This window comes from Ailuropoda melanoleuca, chromosome 11 (assembly GCF_002007445.2).
Source record: "Ailuropoda melanoleuca isolate Jingjing chromosome 11, ASM200744v2, whole genome shotgun sequence".
NCBI lineage: Eukaryota > Metazoa > Chordata > Mammalia > Carnivora > Ursidae > Ailuropoda > Ailuropoda melanoleuca.
The window spans coordinates 9507024-9531284 of NC_048228.1; the positions used below are offsets into that span (position 1 = coordinate 9507024).

The following is a 24261-nucleotide window of genomic DNA, read 5'->3' on the forward strand; positions in this document are numbered from 1 at the left end:
CAAGAGCCAAGGTATGGAAGAGGCCAGGTCATACAATCAAATTGTCATCACTCTCAATAACTGAATTCAGAATAATCCAACCTGAGTCCGAATACCCCTATTCTAAAGCTGGAGTTCACATTTCACGGAAATATCCAAATGACAAAAATGACACAAAGCTCTCCCGTGAGTTTATGGTCCTTTGCTTAAAGGAGGCCGTGCATACACCACCGTTTCGAGTTGTCACCTCTTCGCCCTTAGAGGGGTTCTACAGCCCACACATAGTGCACCATTGTACAATTTAGGGTGACTAGGAGATTTGTCTTTCTACAGCAAAGCGGAAGAAAAACGACGAACAGCGCAGCAGAACCATGTTAGCAAAGAGAACACAAGTGAGCTGAGAATTTGAAGATTGATGTTCTTGAAGCTTTGCTGCCCATGTGTGTCACCTGAGAGTCAGCACCCCTCCAGTGGTGTGCAACCCCACTTGCAAGATTGCTCCTCTGCTCCACCGACTTACTGTTTTTTATAACCCTTCCCACCACCTCTACCTACCTTATTTACTTCTGTACCTATCGTATGTCTCCCCCACAGAATGTAGGAGGCTCAGAAATGACCACCTGGATGCCTTGGACCCTGCCATGTCCCTGGAGCCCAGGACACTGCCTGGCACACAGTGGGATGTGCCATAGGTAGCAGTTAAATGAAAGAATACATCGTCTGTATTGTAGCTGCCTGCTGTTAGTACCAGTAATGAAAAGGTAATCAGGTTCCCTAGCTCTGCTAAGGAAAACAGCTAAATCCCTCTAATAACATCTCCCAGTAACCATTTTGTGCCTCTCACCCCCCTCGGGATGCCCGTAAATATGCTGAACCAATGCAAAAGGAGAGTCCTTGCCCAGTCAGAAGGCAGTTGAGGACAGGGTGAGGGGCAGGGGCTCTGGATATTGGACTGCTAACATTAAAGCTGTTTTCTTCCAGCTTTATTAAGTTTTAAGCCTTTTCCTGTTTTCCTATCATGGCCAAACCCACCTCTTGGCAGACACTGATGTCTGAATTTTTTTGAATTAGATTCCTGGACGGTGATTAAAACCGATTTGGGACCTCAACAAAAGATCTCAAAATACCAACAAAATCCAGGCTGTTCCATAGGGATTGTACCCATTGGAAGGAGGCGTTGAGAGTGGGGGAGGCTTGTCCTCCGGGCCTCTTGGCCTCATCTTTGGGGAAGGCACTAGTGGTTCTGGGCAGGGAATTCCAGGCTGGGATGGCACAAGGTCTGTGGTTGGAGGTTTGCTGTCACTGGCCTCAGCGTGCAAGCAGGAGCTGGTGGGATGCAGGATGAGGTTGCTCAAGTCTCAGCACACAGTCATGCCTCACAGGTCAATAATCTCACTGACACACAGGGGCCTCATTGCCAACATTTCCACAAGCCCAGCTTCAGTTTCCACCCAAGGAAACTGAGGGAGAGAAAGCGGGAGATGGATGTCTTCAAGGCCACCAGCCTTCGACAGGGCAATGAGATAAACACCAGCCTCTCGGCCCTGTCCCTACTCGACTTCACAGCCTCTCACACTGAGACGCATTCATTCAGATTGTTTTCCAAGCAGTGCTGAGTCTCATAATGAAGGGCTCTCTGAACACACCCGTGAAAGGAGCTTTCTGTGTGTATCGGTCAGATTTGTGAAAAACGTCGCCCTCCCTCCTCCTCGATGGTTGTATGTCCTTTAAAAACTCAGTGTTGATTTAAAAAAAAAACCCAAATAAAACAAAACAAAACACAAAACAAACAAAAAACCATCTACGCTCCCAACCCACAAAAGTAATCTGTGACCCTCTCCTCCCAACCATTCCAAATACCGGAATTCAAATTGACTGGTGGATTCAGCTAATTTTTTCTTTGTTTGGGGTCTGCGGGGTGGGTAGCATGTAAATTAGCCTGTTGCTGTTGTAGAAAAAAAAATTACCAGTGGCCCGAGTGAGTTCTTTCTGCATTTCTTTGGTGCGGTGGGGAAGAGGCATCAGATTTACTGGACATTTCACCTCCCCGGGGAAGGGGACTTTCACACCCTTAGCCAGGGCAGAGCTCTGCGTTCTCCCAGCATCTGTGGACCTCACCCTGCACCCAGCAGAGAGGCCCAAGGCTTCCCCAGGGCGACAAAGCACACAGAAGCCTGTTGATCCACAGAGTTGAATGTTTTCCTTATTGCTTCAAGCAAACGCCTGATGCTTTTAATAACTGGTGAAAAACAGAGTAGCACACCTGGCTCCTTGTCCCCAGAAGGCACCGGGCCCTGCCTCGGCAGTGAAGAGTCAATGCTCCTGTACCAAAATGAGGGGTGAATGTGGACCTTTGGCCCCAGGGGGCTGATGGCATGTGGTGTCTGTCGGCCGGAGGACAGCCAGCTCCAGCCCAACCCAGGAGATGTCGCAGGCGTGCCGCACCATGTGTGCCATCAACAGAGTGAGTCAATGAGTTATATGAGCGACAGCATGAATCCTGAGTGCTGCTTGACCCAGTAAAATGATGAAATGGGTAAAACGTGTCTTTAGCACCCCAAGGCTTTCTCCTTCCTGGCAACGTCCAAGGAGCCAGTCCCCCGGATGCCCAATCAAGACCTGCTCTTGGTTTTGTCTTTGCACAGACTGGGGGCCTGTGGCACAATCATGTGCCATTGACTCAGTCTCTGGGCTGGGTTGGGCTGGACTGGGCCAGGGCCCAGGGTGTGTGTGTGTGTGTGTGTGTGTGTGTGTGTGTGTGTGTGTCCTGGATGGCAAGGATCTTCCAGCAGGCCAGACAAAATCTCTTTCCTTTTGCAACAATTTATGAAGCACAAACCAGAGGCGAGGGCTACAAAGATGAATGGATCAGTAAGCACCCGGCTTCAGGGAGCTCAAGACAGCATCAAAGGGAGTTGGGGGGAAACCATCGCTTAGAAGACATTGAGTTCAATCCTTTATAGCAGAATGGGGTGTGGTGGCCACAATGCTGGGAGGATGTCCAGCCAGGCAGAGGGACAGGGTAGGGTCTTCAAGCTGGGGACACACACAGATTTCCCCAGGGGCATGCCGGCAAGGGAGCGATTTCTCAAATCCTCAACATACAGAAATGTTCCTCTAAAACTGCAGGATGAATCAGCGTCTTCACAAACAACCCCTCTCCTGTTTACAAAAGAAAGGCAGCTCCTTATGCAATCCCCAGTTTTATTAGGGGGCATTTTCTGGGGTGAAAAAAATCTTCTTGAGCCCCTGGGGGGCCAGGGTATACACTGGTTTCCCTGTTTTTGCGTATGTCCTGTTAAGGGTGGAGCTTGGCCCAGGTTGGCTTGTCTGAAACTCAGGATCAGAACGCCTTATACGGGGGATCAAAGTTAACACGCGCCTGCGTTGGCAACTGCCATTCTTGGCCTCCTCCATAATGCACTGAGAAAACACAGGTCATTTCTGCCGTCCTCCATCCAAAAACGCATACCTGAATCTAATCACGAGGAAAGATCAGACAAACCCAGACGGAACTAGCCTGTCGTCTTCAGAAAGCATCAAACTCAAGAAAGACAAGGTGCACTGGGTGTTATACGCAACTAATGAAGCATCAAACTTTACATCGGAATCTGGGGATGTACTGTATGGTGATTAACATAATATAATAAAATAAAATTAAAAAAAAAAAGACAAGGAAAGGCAGACTTCCCACATCTGGGGACAGAACAGTCAAGTGCAATGCGTGGCTTTGGATTTGATTCTGGAAAAAAAAAAAAGAGTCTGTTAAGGATAAGGTTGGGACCGCTGTCAAAATTTGAATATGGGTTATGGATTAGATAGTAGTCTTGTATTCATATTAAATTTTGTGGCTTGCCTAATCCTCCCGCCTCTACAAAAGACAAGGTCTTTGTCTTCAGGGATTTCACACCCAAGTATTTAGGGCTAGAAGGCATAGTCTCCATTACCCTCAAGGGCTTCCGATCAAAGCCAATATGCACACATTTTAGATGCAGAGATAACAAGGAAGCAAAGAAGGCAAAACAGAAACGAAGTGGTGAATCTAGATAAATCCGAAATTATGTCAAAAGGAAAAGTTGCAAGCAAACACAAAAGGAAATCTGGACCTACGATTTAATTTTCTATGTTCCTGGTTTCCACATTTTCTTTAATGCATATATATTTTTATAATGAAAAATTGATAAATGCACACCATTTTTTAAAAAAGAATATCTAGGGGCGCCTGGTCGGCTCAATTGGTAGAGCATGAGACTTGATCTCGGGGTCGTAAGTTCAAGCCCCGTGTTGGGTGTAGAGTTTACATAAAAATTTTTTTAAATAAATAAAAATAATTAAAAAATAAAAATAAAGGAAGAAAAGAATATCTGTTAGTGATGCTGACTCTTTTAACTGTAATTGGAAAGTTTTACAGATTTCTATCAAAAAATGTCAAAATGTATGGATTAAAATCCATAGATGAAGTTTCCATATGATTTTTTCCTGGTCAGCACTTACTCAATGTTATTAAATCGTATCATGGAGTATTTTTTCCAATTACAGTCAGTCTTCACCTTATTTCTCTTTATGAAGTATTTAACGTGTTCTACATCCCGCTTAGCATACATTTATTTAATTCTGTGATTAAAAATGACTGGTAGCTAGTTTCTCAAAATTCTCTTTGGGGGTCTGCAAGCAAAATTGTGTGGACCCCACTGAAATAGGACATGGGTTTGATTCTGACCATTGGAAGGGGCAGTCAGCATTGGGGAGGACCTTAGGAGAGCTCTGGCAAATAGAAATCCAAGCCCGCTCCCCATCATTTTTGGAATGGCAGGGTCCAGCCTCCAGGTAGGGTCCTGGTGTTGAACACAAGTTCCCGGATAGAACTGGGAGATAATCCGGCTTCCCAGAGGGGTCCTCAGGGGACCCTGGACAGGGATCCTGGAGGGCTCTCAGGAATAAGGCCCAAGGTGAAGGCTGGACCAAACAGAGGACAAGCTGATGCCAAGTCCTCACATACTGGTCCAGCTGGGTGTCCTAAGGCAGAAAGGAACCAGTTCCACTGAGCCCGTGTCAAGAAGCTTTGAGGGGCTAGGCGAGTGTTCTGGTGGCTACAGGGGGGTACAGGGGGCCCTGGAGGATTCAAGAGGCAGAGAACCAGGCAGGACCTGGTAGAAACAACCGTCATAGCAATCACAGCAGTTACACTGCTGGTTGTACCTAGAGCCCTCCAAAGCAGGAATAGCATGCCGATTTTAAAAAAGCAGAAACTGAGACTCGTACTGCCCAAGGCCATCATGGGGCTGAATTGATGGAGCTGTTTTAGAAAACACGGAGGCTCCTTCCAGCAAACCAAGCTGCTGTAAGTTTGTGAGTTGCTGCCGTCCCACGCCACTCCTCACCTGCCTTCCCCACCCCCAGCCACATCCCATTCCAGCTAAACACATTTTGGACCCAGCTTGTACACCTAAGAGCATGATTTACTCCCAAGTCACAGAGGTGCCTTTGACATCAGATGCCAGCCGAGGTGGTATATCAGCTCTGGAGCAGTGTGTGATGAGACGCAAGAGGAGATGCGTGAGAAGCCTTCCCGGGCAGTGTGGGGAAGCTCTCAGACGTGCAGGGGCCACGGAACAGGCAGGGAGAATGAGAGATCCCGACATCCACTCTCCGGCATCCGTCAGGATGGAGGGTCTCAGGTTGGACGCTGGGACTCAGCATCTTCTCCTTCTGCAGTCTGGTCCCCCACCCTCAGGGGGCTTCCTGCTCCCGAAAAGCCACTTACAGACCTCTCCCTCTAGATCCTTAAGGAAGACACAGACTTACCAACAGGCTCAAGTTGTGCAATAGAAGGACAGTGGTCCCGCCACTTGCTTCAGATGACCCTGGACTGTTGGCGCTGTCTTTAAACAGGTGGTTCTCCAAAGGGGGCTCCGGGCAAGGGGGGCCCCGGGGCCAGCCTGTTGCCTGGGAACTTGTTAGAAATGCAAATTACCGGACCCTACTTTTGACCTACAATCAGAAACTCTAGAACGGGGCCTACATCTGTATCGTAATTTAAAAAAAAAAAATTTTTTTTAAGAGGCTCTATGCCCACTGCGGGGCTCGAACTCAGGACCCTGAGATCAAGCTCTACCACTCCACCAAATGAACCAGCCGGGAGCCCCTCGGTGTCTTAACTTTACCCAGCCCGTCCTCCACACAAATTCGATACACACTTGTTTTGAAAAGCACTTTGGGAGCCTGTTTTCTTATATACAAAATGGGTTTTATCAGTGTTCTTACCCCAAGGATTAATTTGAAGACTGAACGAGACCGTGCTAGCGTTCCCGGTGAACAGGGTAGAGGTCACTGTTACCTTACCAGCCACTGTTCTGGGGGCCCAAACTGCTTCAAAGAATGCAGGAATCTTCCGGCACGTACTTGACTTGTTTCCTTCTTCCCCTCATCTGGGCTGGCCTCAGGCTTCCAAATCCATTAGGCTTCACCCAATCGTCTTTAGCCTAACCTTGAGTCACTCAGATGCACCCCGGCTCCTGCCCCTATGCCCGAGACCAGCGTCAACTCTCTCTCCTCTGCTGTCTGCATTGCTGAGGAAGGTCCCTCCACCAGGTTCCCTCAGCCACTCTCCTGTTACTCAAACCAACAGCATCTAGACCATGTCCATAGACTCCCTTGGTCCTGCCCCCCTCCTCCTCCCCAGGATGGCCTCCAACAGGATACAACTCCCTATTGCCTCCCCCTCCTCCGTCCTCTACTAGAAGGTCAAATAACCGACCTTGTAGAATCTAGACTCATCCCTGGACAGGTGTGTGGCGGTGGGGGTGGGAAGAGGGCCATCTCCTTGAGTAATAACCTAGTCCCAAGCACCCCTCAGATTAGCTGATATTAACCCATTCTCTCCCACCCAGGCTTCATTTCATCCCTGTTTCCAAGTGAAGTTGGTCTTTTTCTATCTTTTACTCCATCTTTCTTTTTTTTTACTTTGGAGTGGATTTGCCTCTTTTCTCCATCTAACAGGATGGACAGATGATGCACGTATCATTCAGCCTGTGAACAAACATTCCTGATAACGCAGTAATGATATGCTGCTAAAAGATGGGGGAGGCAGTCTGATTATCTTCTCTGTCTTATCTTTACACTTCCAACCCCTTGACCCTTGGGTCCTTTTCCTCCCTTTAGGTCAGATATCAACTCCTATCTTGTAGCCCCAGGGTAAGACAGTGTCTAGATCTTCAGAAATGCAGACTCTTCCCACCCCAGACCCACAGAAGCCCACCTGCCTTTAACCTCACTGCAGTGTTGTTGGTTTTTTTTTTTTTTTTAAGATTTTATTTATTTATTTGACAGAGAGAGAGAGACAGCCAGCTAGAGAGGGAACACAAGCAGGAGGAGTGGGAGAGGAAGAAGCAGGCTCCCAGCGGAGAAACTTGACGTGGGGTCGATCCCATAACACCAGGATCCCGCCCTGAGCCGAAGGCAGACGCTTAAGGACTGAGCCACCCAGGCGCCCCATACACTGCAGTGTTTTACACACTGTTTGAGAAGCGAGGCTAGAAGACGTGGCTTATTAAATACCCCTGTGGACAAGTTCTCCTGGGACAGTGCCTTAACAAGTAAATTCCCAAAGGGCCTGATTTAAGGAGTTGGGGGTGGAGCCCAGGAATCTGAGCTTTTAAAGCAACCAACCCCTTGTGATTCTAATGACAAAATAAATTTGAAATCAGGGTCTGGGATGAGGATCTGAAAATAATGCCGGTCGGGAGCTTTGGGGCTTTGGGGCTTTCATCTGCAGGTTTTTTCTGTTGAATGGAATTTGTGGCATGTGGGAAGGGGCGGAGGCCACACCCCCATCTCCTCTTCTTAAAAAATTTTCTTTTTGGGGCACCTGGGTTAAATGTCTGCCTTGGGCTCAGGTTATGATCCTGGGGTCCTGGGATCAAGCCACCCCCCTCAGTCAGGCTCCCTGCTCAGCGGAGAGCCTGCTTCTCCCTCTCCCTCTGCCACTCCACCTGCTTGTGCTCTCGTTCTCTGTCAAATAAATACAATCTTTAAAGATTCTTTCTTTTTAAAATTCCAACAGTTCAGAAGGAAAATTAAAAAAACACAAGTTTGCCTGTTGCTAACATCCCGTACCTGAGATCAGGGAAGATCGCTTAAACCAGTAAAGTGGGGATTATGGGGCCACATTCCAGGATTAAAGGGGATGAGAGCCGGTGGAAGTGAACACAGATTTGGTGACCAGGAGGGTCCTTGGACGTCCCTGGGCTGCAGACCTCCCTCACCGCGTGCGGCCATCCGTCTGTTCGTCCGTCCAGCACCACGGCACTGCATCCAAAGCGAGAAGCAGATCTCAAACAGCTTTTTTAAATAAAACTGCCAGAGCCAGGGAGTCCGCCAGACTCTCTCAGGCAGTCCCCGAGAGCCCCCCTGCTCGGGTCCCCCAGACAAGGGAACAGTCCGATCCGCCCCCGGCCCACCCAGAGGAGGACGGCCACTTTTTTTTTTAAGCCATCAAATTCAATATTTACAAGAACAATCCCAGGTTCGTTCTAAAATTACTGGCCACACAGGGAAGAGTTTATTTCTCCTAACAACAACAACAACAACAACAACAACAAAAAATAGGCTTGTGACTTACTCTTTAAAAAACCCGGAATAATAAACTAAAATACTAAAAAAAAAATAAATAAATTGCTTATTGCATGCTCCCCTTTCCCCGCCTGCTGGGGCGCAGGGCTCTCTGGACATCCCCGGGGCAGCCCGGCAGCTGTGGCCCTGTAACTTTAAACCTGGCCTGAGGTCATCGTTTTAGCGCTAGCCAAACAGAGGCCGAGGGCGGTCCTAGTGAGCCCTGGACTGAGACCACCTTAGGGCCAGCAGCTCCCGCCCTCATTTGGGAGAAATAAATGCTGACTCCTTGCAAAGTTTCCAGCTGCAAAGTTTGCTCCTCAGCCGCCGCGGGAAAAGGAAGCTTGGGGATCCCTCCCCAAAGCTGGGACTTTTTTGCTCCCTGCATTCCAGCCCCTGTTCTCTGGCTCCACTGGGCGGGGGCCTCTGGCTGCAGAGCTTTCTCGTCTTGTCTTGCCCCGGCACAGAAATCAACGGCTTGGCCCCCACAGAGAACAAGTCAACCGAGATGTGGAAGGTGCCAGTTCTGCTCTTGGTTTTGGGAAGCGTGTGGCTCTGGGACCTGGCAGAAGGAGGTAAGACCCAGCAGAATGGCTCCCTGCCATCACTGCTGGTGGGGACGAGCGAGGGGAGACTTGCTGGAATGCCTGGGCCTGGTATTTGAAGTCGCCCTGGAGAGCCTAGGGGAGCTGGGAGTGTGTGCATGCCCGCGAGTCCAGAGGACCCGGAGAAGGAGAGACAGTGGCTTAGCTGGTGCCAGGTCCCAAAGCCATGGCTGAGTGGGGTGGGAGGAGGAGCCCCTGCCTCGCATCCACAGGCAGAAAGGGTGGGGAGCAGAGGGGACCTCCTCCGGGGCTGCCCACCTCCTGCAACCCCCTGCTCAGCTCATGAGGGATAGGGTAGAAAGATAGAAGCAAGAAGCCTTCCGCTGGCTAGACTGGGCTTTCCTATGGGGCTGTGTGTTGGAGGAATGCAGATGGCCTCAGAAGTTGGCCCCATGTATTGGGGAGGTGCCACATTCAGCAGTGCTGGTGTGGGGAGGACTCCCCTGTGCCGCGATGGTCTCCGCCTGGAGGCTGCCAGGTCTTACACCCTGTGCGCCAACGCGTCGGACACCCTCTGGGCCCTATCAATGGGACGGTCTGGAAGAGGCCTCCGTTATCCTCCTTGGAGAGGCCAGTAGCCTGAGACAGTGGACAGTGGTTGTGAACCTTGCGGTTTAAGTTGGTTTGGGGACATGCCTTGAACTTGGCCAACGTCAGTGACTGAATGAGTGTTGGTGTCTCCTTGGACCTTACCTGTATTAGATGTGATGGTGGGTGTTCCCCTGCCCCTTTCCCCCTCCTGACTCCTACCTCCCCTTCCCATCTGGCTTCCTTCTGCTCTCTGCTGTGCTGGTGGCATCCATGCGTGTCTGTCAACATTTGATTTTTCTTGGGCTTTTATTTTTAATCTGTTTCCGCAATAGAATATAAGCTCTCAAGAACAGAGCTCTGTCTTGGCCTTGAACCCCAGGGCCCAAACAGTATCCGGCACATAGTATTTGCTCACTAAATATGGGTCAAAGGAACTGTACGCTCCCTAGTGATCTCTGGAGTTGGAGGTTGCTGAAAGGTAAACTCCTACATTTTCCAAATTGAGGAGAGAGGTGGGTCGAGTACCAGAAAAATCCTTCCTGGAGGGAGTGATTTGCGGGAGCGGTAGACCTGATGCAGGCATCTATAATTCCTGCGCAGACAATAATACCCAGCCCTGGGGAAATTATACAGGGTGTAGGACTCTCTGCCCGGCTGTGTGCTTCGCGGACAGCCTCGAGCAACTATCTTTACAGGGCCCTGAGCTATTCGGGGCCATCCTATCTTTGGAACTTCTCTTTCACCGGAATACACACAGCTCTCCGCTTCAGTTACATTTCCCTTTTGGCGAGACGGTATGCAGATGGCAGCATTCTGTGCTCCCCAGGGCAAGGTGTGGGACACCCCCAAACTGAGCCACATCCTCATTCAGCTAAGGAAAGGCAGCAACAGCTGGGCCGCAACCTCCGTGTCCTGCTAGGAAAGGGCTGGCTGTAATTATCTTTAAGCGAGTTTTTGAAAGTCAGAGGTATCCTACACTGAGTGGCTTGCGGGAGGCGTGAAACAGACCTAAGCATCTATAAATCTGGTCTGGAAAAAAAAATCATCAGCCTCTCGTTGGTACTAGAAACTCCACTGCTAAGGAGAGAACCACCCCCTCACCCCACCACGCCTCCCCAGGCTGTCGGGCGGGGCGGGGGGGTGCTGGCTGCGTGTGGGTGCTGAGTTGCTGGGCTGCCAGCTAGCAGCTGAGGCCCAGGAGGGGTTTTGTCTGAGGATAATGACTGAAGCCCCAGGAATATGGATGAATAACTTCATTGAGCTGAGCTATTGTGGCTCCTTTGGCTGGGGGTAATTATGGTGATGAATTTGATTGTCCTGCTCACAGGCCCCTACTCCCCACTGGCTTTTCCCGAATCTAGTGTATAATCTGGTTCAGTTTTGTAATCTGGTCCCATGTGTCGTCTCTTTGGAACTGCGTGGATTCAAAGGAGCTCTGTTGTCCGCACATCTGGCGTTTTCCTCAATTGTCAGGCCCCGCCTTCGCTCTGAACTTCCATCCAAAACACGGACTTCAGGGCCTCTCCGTTACTTGGTTTATTTGGTAAAAATTCTGCGGGCTGCCTCTTGCTGCAAACCCGCATGTGATTTTCCGGGACCCATGCACCCAGGATTAATCATGCGGTGAACAAATTTCCCCGTGATTTCCCAAAAACTCTTGGCAGTCAGTTTCAGAGGCCCTGAGGTCTTCAGGAGTTGCTAAGAGTATTTGTTGCACTGAAGGCATCTACCAAGTATTTAATAAACACCAGGTCCGTTAGAGTCTTTGTGAGGGAGGTCTAGCCATTACACTGATGTATGAGGTCCCAAAAATAGCATTTAATGGAGAAAAAGCACATTTTTAAGAAGTATCCAAGCGTGAGAAGGCAAAGTCGGGACATGGATAAGGCAGAAGGCTGGCTGAGCAGAGGTATGCGGCCCCTTCTCTCTCTGGCCTCTGAAATGCGTGGTCCAGGAGTCAATCTAGACCAGAGAATTATAAAGACCCCAAACCTTGACATGATGGTGAGTGGTCTGGCCAAGTAGGGAGAAACCACCTCCCTTCCATTTCCATCCCCACCAGCTGCTAGGAATGTCACAGTTCCTTCATTTCATCATTACAGCTCCTTAAATCATACGTCATTATCTTCAGACTATGCCAGAACTGGGATTCAAAAATGGGTCTAACTCCACGCCCCAAGCTCTTGTCAGTACATTACAAAGCCACATAAAAACTAAAGGTTGCTCTTGAAGTTAAATGTTAATGTCACTTTAAGCTCCTTACACATGAAAACAAAAAAATTGGGGTGCCTGCGTGGCTCAGTTGGTTGAACGACTGTCTTCAGCTCAGGTCGAGATCCTGGGGTCCTGGGATCAAGCCCCGTATCGGGCTCCCTGCGTGGCGGGGAGCCTACTTCTCCCTCTCCTTCCCGCTGTGCTCTCTCTCCCTATCTCTGTCTCTCCCTCTCTCAAATAATGAATGAAGTCTTTAAAAAAAAAGAAAGAAAAAAAATTTAAAGGTATAAAAAGTCCTTTATGTTATATACCTGGCATAATATTCCTGTAAGAGTGAAGATGTCACAGTACATTAAAATCGGATTCATTAGTTTATGTGCTTGGTACAGAGCCAGGGGCAGGGTTTGAGCTGTGTGCACTTTGGAGAGAGGCACACCTAACTTTACAAAGCATTCCCCGAAGTCTTCGTCAGCAGAGCAATGGACCTGTGCTTTAAATTCCATTGGATCATCTGAATAGTTGCCATATTTTTGGCTCTAAGAACAGGCATGCCAGGTTACAACTTGTGGACATGGTTCAGGGCAGGATGTAGAGAGACAGAGATAAGGATACCTAGCAGTGCCCTGGTGAAACTCATTGGAGCAAACTCAGTAAGATCCTGCAAGGCACTCCAAGGGGGCCGTGCCATTCCTGCCCTCCCTGAAACCCCCTCAGGGAAATACCCAGCAGGAACAATTTGCTGGAAAAGAATCAAATGATTGGGGGGGATGGAGTGGGGAGCACGTCTGTAGCCAAGTCAACAGTCAGGGAGAGAAGTCTTAGAATTCCCATGGGGTGGGCAAGAGATAAAGCAACTCTAGGCTGAAATTTTGAATCCTTTCCCTGCTGATTTCTTCACACTTTTTGGAAAAGGAAAGAGATCGGGCATTTTCTCCGCGGGCTATGAGATGGAGCCAGGTTAGGGAACAACGGGAGTTCTGCCAGCTTCATCCAGGGAGGGAAAACAAGGTGACTGCTTCTGTCCTTGCTGCAGGCTAGAGTCCACCAACCACTGGCTCCTGGCAGGCCGGCCAGTCCAAGGCAAGCATTCCCTTGAGCTTCAAAGATAGGGGTGTCGGGTTCTCCCTTCTTTTTGTCTAGCCGGGTACCTTTGACCAGGGAACTGCTCAGAAGAGGTGGGTTTGTCCTTTGGGGAGAATCTCGTTAAGTCCAGAGGGAAACCTGCAGACCTGACCGCCTCATTCACTTAGTGGTCTGAGGAGCTCCAAACTGAAATGATTTAGGGCAATGCTCAATTTTATGCAGGGAGGGGGAAAAACAAATCAACAAACCTACCAAAAGGATAATCACGTTTCTGGGGGAAGATGATCTCTCCACCTCTATCCAGGGGGATAGAGCTACCAGTGCCCCAGACAGTGGAGAGAGTATCACTGCGCACATGGGGTCATAATTGATGTTGTCAATGTTCATAGCATGCACGGGGATGTCACTTACATAGACTAGAGATGGGAAGCAGGGAAGGGGCGCTAGAGGATAAGTAAACACATTATTGATGAGAATGCAGTGTTTCCTGCAATTCGTTATAGTGTCTCCAACCAGGAGAATAAAACACAACTGACATAAAAAGCTGTTACTTAATGAATAGTATCCTGCCTGAGGAAGAAAGGTGTCCTTTTGCCTAGAATCTAGAAAGGGAGAGAGAAGGGACGAGGATTTGATGATGGTAAACCCGCCCTGCCCAAGGAATTCATTTGTTTAGCAAGTACGTACCGAGTGACGGGTTTGTGAGTCAGGCAAGGCACATGTTATCCCAGCTTACAGCTAGTATGCAAGATGTCCTATGGGGTGGCCTTGGGTGTTCTGATCTCAGTCACAGTGACTGTTCTATGATGAATCAGACCCCTGTTCCATCACAGTCTAGAAATGTATTCCACCCAAAAGCCCTACCCTTTGCCTTTATTGTACGTACACCAGGTAGTTCACTCTGGAGAAGGACATGCCTTGCATAGCAAACGTGTACAGCATTGGAAAAACGTCTCCTGTTATAAATAAACTATTTGGTTTCCTGGCCTTTTGTAAGTTTGGCTAACGTGAAACAGTATCATCTGAGTTGGATCACCCCATAATAAGACTGAATTTCTAGATCTATAAAGCTAAGGGAACTAGATTCTGCATGGATGGTTTTCATAGTAGTAACTATGTAATAATGGCCAACATGCACTGGGTGCTTAGCACATTTCAAGCACTTTCCAAGCCCTAGTTCCTTTAGTCTGTGCAACAGGCCTACAAGGGAGGAACTATTTGTATTTCATAGACAGTGAAGGCTCAGAGAGGTTCAGTATCTTACACACAGACGCAGGTAGTAAATAGCAATGGTAAGACTCTTGAATGGAGGCAACCCAACCCCAGAGCCTACGCTCCTAACCCCTCCGCAGGAGAGCCACCTGTGCACGGGGTCGAGGCTTCCAAGGACACCGAGAAAAGTCAGCCAATTGATTTCTTCAAGTACCTCTTATAGCAGCAACACCACTTGTTTGTAGATGTGTATTTCAGATTGAAGAGTGAGGCTGGCATCGGGGTAATGAACTGAAGGACATGGTCCTGCCCCCTTAAGCATTTGCAAGGCATACATGTTATTAAGAGAGAGGCAAGACAGGTGTGTGGTGTATGTGTAAAAAGAACATACGAGACAACATAAAATGCCATGTCTTGAGAAGCAAACACCATTATCTGCTGCTCAGAGTTTGGAGATGAGATTCTTTGGCCATTGATAGCTGGAAAAAAGCTTAGGGGGGCAGATGGGGCTTGATCTTGGCTGTGAAAAATGGTAGGGTTCGTTGGACAAGGTGGAGGGAAGGGCAATCCAGGCAGGAGAGATCACTTGAGCAAATGCGTGGAAGTTAGAACAATCTGTAGTTTGTGTGGGAAGATTCATGAAGGCTCATTGATCATGGAGTGGGAGTAACTCGGGGAGAAGAATGAGTCCCTAGTAGGTGGGAGAGCTGAACTTTTTCTATAGGCAACAATAGGCAATAATAGCAAATGGAAGTAAGGTGGGCCATGAATAGCAGTTGTTAGGGGGAAAAAATGATGACGGGAACCATATGGGATTGAATCTAGTTTACGGGACCACTGGGGTGGGGGGTGGGTGTCAGGAGACTAAGTGTGGTGACCACAGAATGGGGGATGAGATCAGATTGGAGGGAATCGGAGCCCAGCATGACTTACAGCTCAGAATTTCCTGATTTCTTATTCTTCCCTCATTTCCTGAGTTCCTACTATTCACCTCTTACAACACAACATTATTAAAAATTTTTTTTCTATTGATAGATAATTCACAGATCATAAAATCAACCCTTTGAAATTGAGTAGTCAGGGGCACCTGGCTGGCTCAGTCGAAGGAACATGCGACTCTTGATCTCGGGGTCGTGAGTTTGAGCCCCACGTTGGGTGTAGAGATGACTTAAAAATAAAATCTTAAATGAAGAAATGAATTGAATAATTAAACCATTAGAAGTTGCTGCCATTTCCCCTCTCCTGGCAACCACCGATCTGCTTTTTGTCGCTGGATTTGCCTAACCTAGGTATTTCATATAAATGGAATCAGACAATATATGGCCTTCTGTGCCTGGCTTCTTTCACCCAGCATGATTTCAAGGTTCATTCCTGTTGTAGTGTATGTGTCAGAATTTTATTAAACTTGGGGCTGTATGAATAAAATGTCTATGAACATTCGTGTACAAATCTTTATGTGGGTGTATGTTTTCATTTCTCTCAGGTTTATACCTAGGAGTATAATTGCCCGGTCATATGGTGACTCTGTGATGAACTTTTTGAGGAACTGCCAAACTGTTTTCCAAAGTGACTGCATCATTTTACGTTCTGCCAGCACTGCAGAAGGTTCCCATTTCTCCACATCCTTGACAACACTTGTTATTTTCCTGTTGTTTTGCTTCATTTCATTTTTTGATGGTAGCCATCCTAATGGGTATAAAGTGGTATCTCATTGTGATTTTGATGACTATTTCCCTAAGGAATAATGACGCTCAGCATCTTGTCATGTACTTTTTGGCCATTTACATATCTTCCTTTTTTAAAATATTTTATTTTTAAGTACTCTCTACACCCAGTGTGGGGCTTGAACTCACAACCCTGAGATCAAGAGTGGTACACTCCACCAACAGAGCCAGCCAGGTGCCCCCATATCTGCTTTGGAGCAATGTCTATTCAAATCCTTTTCCCAATTTGAAATTGAGTTGTCTTTTTATTATTGAATTCTTTATATATTCTGGATACCAGACCTTTATTAGACATAGGAATTGCAAATATCCTTCCCATTTAATTTCTTGATGGTGTCCTTTGAATCACAAATTTAAAAATTTTTGACGTCTCATTTATCTGTTGTTTTCTTTTATTGCCTGTGTTGTTGGTGTCATACCTCAGAACCCATTGCCTCAGCCAAGGTCTCAAAGGCTTACTCTTATGCCAACAGTTGTGTGGTTTTAGATCTCACATTTAGGTCATTTGGAGTCACTTCTTGCATGTGACATGAAGTAGGGTACCCACTCCCTTCTTTTGCATGGGGCTGTCCGAATGTCCCAGAACCATTAGGTGAAAAGACAATTCTTTCCCATCAAGTTATCTTGGCAGCTTTGTCAAAAATCAACAACCTATAGGGCAACTGGGTGGCTCAGTCGTTAAGCGTCTGCCTTTGGGTCAGGTCAGGATCCCGGAGTCCCGGGATCGAGTCCCACGATTGAGTCCCACATCCGGCTCCCTGCTCAGAAAGGAGTCTGCTTCCTCGAGGCTCTGACTCTTACCCTACTTGTGCTTTCTCTCTCAAATAAATGAATAATATCTTTAAAAAAAACCAGCCATAAATGGATGGGCTTATTTCTGGACGCTCAATTCTATTCCATTTTTCTATACATCTATCACTATGTCAACGCCATACAGTCTTGATTACTGTAGTTTTGTAATAAGTTTCGAAGTTGGGAAGTGAGTTCTCCTACTTTGCTCTTTTCCAAGATTGCTTCCACTATCATCACTGCATTTTAGTTCTTTGTGTACATCTCTTGCCCATTAGAGAAGAGAGCGGGACCCATGTCTTACTCAGCACTTAAAAGAACACATGATTGGTACGCAGTAAACATTTGTCAGGAGGAAGAGGGAGGAAACACAGTGATCTAAGCTGGGCAGAAACGACAAAGAGGCAGGTGATAGAAATATAAAAATCAGGGGCGCCTGGGTGGCACAGCGGTTAAGCGTCTGCCTTCGGCTCAGGGCGTGATCCCAGCGTTGTGGGATCGAGCCCCACATCAGGCTCCTCCGCTATGAGCCTGCTTCTTCCTCTCCCACTCCCCCTGCTTGTGTTCCCTCTCTTGCTGGCTGTCTCTCTCTGTCAAATAAATAAAAGAAAATAAATCTTTAAAAAAAAAAGAAATATAAAAATCAGGTTGGAGGGACGATAGGTTTGGAAGCAATGTTATAAGGAGTTCAAGTTTGTGCACTGTTTTAGACACAGGGACTTTGAGGTAATCATAGGACATCCAATTGGATGTATCTGATGGGTACCTGGAAAGATAATCAAAATGACAACAGAAGTATGCCCTGGAGACACAGTTTGCTGCCTGAACTCCTCCCTATTCACCTGAACACGGGGAGGAAGATGGCAAGGAGGGTCAGAAGAGATTCCCCCTGGCTAAGAACAATTCCTTTTTAAATATCTACCGAAGCACACTTCAAACTCCCCAGCCCACTTCAAACTCCCCAGCCGGGCTCAGGATCAAAGCCAAGGGCAGCTAATGGAAACACAGCCACATTCTGCACATTCCTGTAAGGCCTCATCCTCCTCGGTGCACAACTGGGCTGTCTGTGAGCTGCATGGGTGGATGGTGAGGTCAGAGCCAAAGGGGCTTCTCTTTTCACTCTTGCAAAATCAGGGCCTGCTCAGCTGCCAGCCCTGAGTGAATCAGAACCGCAGTTTCCGAGCAGATGGCGAGTGATTTCCCGAACACTCTGCCACCCCATTGAGATGCTCAGCTCCGGGGCAGGACTTTCAAAGCAGCTTTTAGTCATTTGATTTTTCATGCACTAAACTGTCCTCTGTATGAGGTGGCCTTTCCAACAGGCCACCAGACCCAGCTAGTTCCAGAAAAGTTATTACAGAGCTGTCGATTCCAGTTCGCAAAGCTGAACTCATTTCCTCTTTTCCCGAGAACATTCTGCTCTTGGTCAACAGAGAAAACCTCTCCCCAGGTTGAGTAATCTTGATTGAGGTTGTACCCAGCAGCCTCTAGTTTTAACATGTGAGGAGTTCTGAGCCCCAAATGCGGTTGGGGGTGAGCGGGCAAGTCGATCTGTGAATGCTGAAAAGTGTGACTATTCACGTATTCATTCATTCAGCTCTCAGAGGTCATCCCGGTGGCTGAGCCATACACCTGTAGCAGAATGGGACGTTGGTCTCAGGAAGCATATAGATGCTAGTAGAGAAAAAGTAGTCAGTGTTGGTGTTATCAAGCCTCGTTCTGGTTTAGGGGAATTACTTTCTCTTGGCACCCTGGGAAACCTCGGAGGGAAGAGGCATCTCACCTGGGCCAGCTAGGCGCGTAGGTAGGGTTTAGATGGACAGTGGAGTTGGAAGGATGAAACTGCAGGTGACCTTGGCATCCAGAAGCCCACAGAGCAACTTCGGTGCCACCCCAGCCCACGCCACATGGAGGAGAGAGACTAGGAGGGGCGCTGCGGAGAAGTGACCAATACACAAGGAGCCTGTGTGACACGGAGGTTCGAGCGGGGTTTGGCGTCTGACAGATCCAGTGTCCAATCCCTGCGTCGACACTTGCTGGCTACGTGGGCCATTTACTCTCAGCCTCACCATCTTCAGCTTCAAAATAAGAATGACATTAGTTCGTAAGGCTTTTGTAAAGATCGGGAGGGAGTGCCTGGCACCATGTTTCGTACATCCTCCAACAAGTTCAAAGTAGCAGTCGCTATTACTTAGAAATACAAACTGCTGCAGCCACTGTGGAAAACAGTGTGGAGGTTCCTCAAAAAATTAAAAATAGAATGACAGGGGCACCTGGGTGGCTCAGCTGGTTAAGCGTCCGACCCTTGATTTTGGCTCAGGTCATGATCTCAGGGTCCTGAGATCAAGCCCCAAGTGGGGCTCTATGCTTGGCATGGAGCCTGCTTAAGATTCTCTCTCTCCCTCTCCCTTTGCCCCTCACCCTCCCTGCTTGCATTCTCTCTCTCTCTCAAAAAAGAAAAAAATAGAATTACCATATGATCCAGTAATTCCACTGCTAGGTGTTTATCCAAAGAAAACGAACACAGTAATTTGAAAAGATACATGCACCCCATATTTATTGCAGCATTAATTACAATAGCCAAAATATGGATGCACCCCAAGTGTCCATTCATTAGATGAATGGAGAGAGAAAGTGTGGTAGATACGCACAATGGAATATTACTCAGCCACAAAAAGAAGAAATCTTGCCATTTGCAACCACATGGAGCTAGAGAGTATAATGCTAAGTAAAATAAGTCAGAGAAAGACAAATACTCTACGATTTCACTCCTATGTGGAACTTAAGAAACAAAGAAAAAAAGAGACAAACCAAAAAACAGAATCCTAACTACAGAGAACAAACTGGTGGTTGTCAGAGGGGAGGTGGGTGTGGGGGGATGCGGGAAATAGGTGGAGGGGATTAAGGCTGCCCAGACTGTGATGAGCACTGACTAATGTGTAGAATTATGAATCACTAAGATGTTCACCTAAAGCTAATATAATATCATGTATGTTAAGTATACTGGACATAAAATAAAATAAAATAAAATAAAATAAAATAAAATAAAATAAAACCTACTTGTTAAATAGTCATGGAAAATAACTTTGAAGGGCACACAGTGGGCCACAGTTGATTCTCCGCCATCAGGGGAGAGAGGCTGCAGGCGGCTGGGAAGTCTGGTGTCATGTCTAGAGGACTGCAGGTCCTGCTCCCTCCACCTGCCAGGGACTTGCTAGGAGTCCTTGCTACGGACATGAGAGCTGAGTCCCCAGCCACAGGGGCCCCTCTCCTTTCTCCACTGCTCGTGTTCAGCTGCAGAGACCTTCAGAATACCGCCTCTTGGGGCATTGCACATAATGCCCCCTCTAGGAAGTCAGAGAACATTGCTCCAAATCTTTTTTTTTAATGTTTTTTATTTATTTTTTATTTTTTTAAAGATTTTATTTTTTCATTTTTGAGAGAGAGAGACAGAGGGAGCACAAGCAAGGGGAGAGGGAGGGGAAGAAGCAGACTCCCTGCTGAGCTGGGAGCCCAATCCCAGGACCTCGAGGTCATGACCTGAGCTGAAGGCAGATGCTTAACCCACGGAGCCACCCAGGCGCTCCCATTGCTCCAGATCTTAATGTGTAGCATTTCTTCTGATTTCTCCAGAAGAACCGCCGACACTTGTCTGATCTCAGCCTTGACACGTCTCTCTTGAATTTCACGGGAGAAGCACACGTCCCCAGTGCTGACAGGGGGTGATCCTGGCTCGGCACTGGCCTGGGCATTGCAGGGGCTGCCAGGGTGGGACGCAGCGAGTGGACAGTGTTCACTGCACATTGAACAGCAAAGCCACAGAGCTCGTGCTCAGAGGTGGGTCGTCCTGTTTGCAGCCACGTTCGGGGAAGCTATTTAACAACTCTTGACTGAAGCGCAGCGGACAGTAGCAGGAATATTGTCACATAAGGGATAATTCGAAAGCAATGTCCTACTTGGGCATCTGTGTGTTCCTTCAGTCAGTCATTCAACAAACATCCGCTGAATACTTACCATGGTGCGAAGCACTGGGACTGTGGGGCAGTGTGGGCGTTAGGGCAGCACTGTGCATCCTGGAGGAAAATCAGGGGTCCTGTGGGGGTACTGAGTGGCTGGGCTGAGCCTTCAAGGAGCCGCCTAGATTTTCCATGGCCGCAGTTTTGATCCAGGAAGCAATTTACCAGGAGCCACGGAAAGGGAGGGTACAGAGGGGAACCCACTGGCCACATCAGTGATTATCCTGACCGCAGCCCAGCATCTGCCAGGAGTTGAAGGCCGGCACACAGCTCTGGGTCAGCAAGTGGTTTTCAATATTCCAAGGCAAGACTCCTTCACAAGGTCAGAGGATGGGCCAGCCTGTATGATTCAAAAGATGTGGTAAAGAAAAGCAAAGTCCTAACACCTTGGTGGTAACTAAGGGAGCAGCATCAAACAGCTAAATCTGGGCCATTTGAAGTGAGATGAAGGACAGTCTGAAGATCTGAGCGTCGACACGGGTGGTCTGCAGGGCGCTAAGAAATGTTCCAGGTTGGCACCTTTCCACAGCTCTAGGTGTGTTTATTTTCAGGCTTCTGAGTGCGATATTGAGACATGATGGAAAGGTGATAGGCACAAGCCTGCATCTGGGCAAAAGAATAAAAGCTGGCATTTTTGCTTTTGTTTTCCAGATAGATGTTTTGACCTCTCTCCAAAAGCATTGCTTCATCCCAAATGTAATTGGGAGGCGAGAGGGGTGGAAATGCTAGGATTCATTATTTATTAATTATCTGACAGTCGCTCCTACAGGGGAAAACCAGAACTTCCTAGGATGTCATAAGAGAAAAAAAGAGCCGTCTCTTTCTCAGTGGCCACAAAAACCATTCCGCGGCCCCGTCGTCATCCATCTTCAAAGCTTAATCGTGCAGTGAGATGCTGGCACAGCTCAAGATGCTAGAAAACCGCAGGCAACATGGAAGATTGCCTCAATCTGTTGGCTGACGCTGCAGGTTTTCTTTGAAAACCCCGAGGGTAACTCAGCTTGTGACTTCTTCATTTTTAAAATCAACTTTCATAAGATGAAATCAGAGAGGGAGGCAAACCCTAAGAGACTCTTTACTCTATAGGAAACACACTGAGGGTTGCTGGAGTGGAGGGGGTGGGGGAGGGGTAACTGGGGGATGGGCGTGAAGGAGGGCACGTGATGTAACAAGCACTGGGTGTTACATGCAACTGATGAACCGCTAAACTCTACCCCTGAAACTAATAATACACTATCTGTTAATTGACTTTAAATTTAAAAAATCTTAAAGTGTAGCTAAAAAAATAAAAGTATCATTAAAACTATTATCTGAAAAATACAGTTAATTTAAAATAAATATGAAAAGGTGAAATATAAAAAAAAAAATCAACTTTCCTGTTTCAAGATGAAATGCCATGGAAGCTGCTTCTCCCGCTGTCTGATCTTGAGGTTTCGAGTCAGCAGAAAGAGGACAGCGGGGAGCATCTCCCTCACGTGGACATGGAAACAGCAGAGGCTCTTGAACTTACGGAGGGCACATTTGTGGCTCTCTTAATAAAACAAGGGGGAAGTCCAGTAAAGGGCTCAGCATCATATACTCAGTACATCCATTCATACCCGGAATGTTGTTTCTCCACAGAGCTGTAACACGTGGGAAAATGAATTCTCAGCTCCAAGATTTTGCATTTATTTCTGATTATTGGTAGGTGATGACTCTAGATACGTCCCGGCCATTACCTGTCTCCTTTTTTGCCTTGCCACTTCACTGTCCTGGTGCAAGCGTCAGCCACTCCTGCCGGGACAGCAGGATAGCCCGAGTGGTCGCCCTGCTTCCGTCTGATCCCAGCGCCATCCCTGATACACAAGCCCCATTCACACAGCACTCCAGTAGATGTCATCTACTGGCTTCCCTTTGCACACCAGTTGAAAGGAGAACCCCACCAGACTGGCCCTGCACACCTCCTCGATCTCTTTTTTTCCATCCAGCCCCACTGACCGCTCTCTGTTTCTTGAGTGTGCACTGCCCCAAGCTCATTCTGGGCTTCCAGATTAGACCATGTCTTCCCATCTGGCATCCACTTGCTCATTCAACAAATACTTACTGAGTGTCTCCTATGTGCCAGGTATTTTAGGCCAGGGGGACATTGAGGTGAAAAGCCTTTACTGAGTTTCTGTTCTAATGGGACAGCCAGGTAGTGAAGACACAGCACGATGAGCGGTTGAGTACTCTGGCATGTGCGTGAGGGTGTGTACTGATTTCAATGGGGAGTGGGGGAAGGCCTCCCCAAGAAAGCGCCCTTTAGGGCAGATCTCGGGGTGAAAGAAAGAGTGCTATCTTGAGATTTTCCTTGTTTGCTTGTTGTGAGTCCCCACCCCCACCCCCAACAGTACCCAAAACCATGAGAGACCTCACCTTGTTCACTCCTCCGTCTCTAGTGCCCAGAACGGGGCCCAGCACTTAGTAGGTGAGCAGGGAATATTTGGGGATATAGAGGTGAGCCTTGGGAAGGTTCCAGTCTTGATCACTACCGCTGCCTTAATTTGCAGAGCAAGGGAGAGCTGCTGCTGAAAGGGAAAGAGGCACACTCTAGTATGGCATGTCACACCTGCCTTCTGTAATCTACCACATCAGAAAGCTTAGTCCTAGAAGGGACTCGTTGGAGTAAACTGAGATTTTGGTTCCTAAATAATTGGACTGGAAGATTCTAATCAGATGGGATTTCATAAAAGGACATGCGATGGCAGAGGAAGCGGTTGCTTCTGACAACCAGGATTAGAATTTATGAAAGGAATTGGGGGAGACGGTGAAGGGAAGGATGTCAGAACCCAGGGAGGAGCCAGGGGGCTTTCTGGCCCACTGTGGCCACAGTAGCACAAAAATGTCTTTTGTGGTGTTGGTGAGGACACAGATGAGCTGTTAAAACATTTGGCTTTGTGTCTGCTCACTGACCAGGTGAACTAAGCAAATCATTTAATTCCCAATGTTGGACAATTATTCTGACACTTGTTTAAACGGTCAGAAGACTTTATTTAAGACTATTGCAATAGGGGAGTGAGATAGGGGTTCATTTTTAAATACCGCAAAGATAGCTGGGGATTTATAACCAAGAAGCAGAGTATGTGGGGGAGGGGGATGGAAAAATATGGAGAGAACACATCAAGGGTAGGGGGTGGTTCTTGCGAAACTGGCTCAACAGGATTCTTGCTAAAGGCAGGCCTACCACTTGGACATCAAAGGTAGGGGATGGGGAATGTGGTCAGGTGGGAGCATTCTCTCTCAACTGACTTAGCAGGGTTCTTGCTGAAGCTAGACTCTTGCCAGGATGGACAGAGAAGCCCAGCTAGAATTTGGTCAAGGAGAGATCTTTGTTGGCCTCACTTTCCTAATCTGATAAAGGGGACAACGATGCCAGTGCAACCCACCCACGGGGCCATTTTGAAATGAAGTCAGTCAAAAAGTAATACACAAATAAACCCTATGTGGTGGTGGGGGGGGCTGGGGGGTGTTGTTATAAAG

General features: G+C 47.8%; 1 protein-coding gene across 2 annotated transcripts in view; it reads left to right on the forward strand.

The window, feature by feature from the left end:
* The first annotated feature begins 8815 nt into the window (after positions 1–8815).
* The window catches only part of PDPN (podoplanin), a 28546-nt gene continuing 13100 nt past the window's right edge, over positions 8816–24261 (forward strand). For both annotated transcript variants that reach the window (XM_011232779.3, XM_011232780.3), the window contains exon 1: positions 8816–9164. In XM_011232779.3, the coding sequence (XP_011231081.1) occupies positions 9098–9164 (67 nt within the window). In that variant the 5' untranslated portion in view covers positions 8816–9097. The remainder of the gene's footprint in view (positions 9165–24261) is intronic.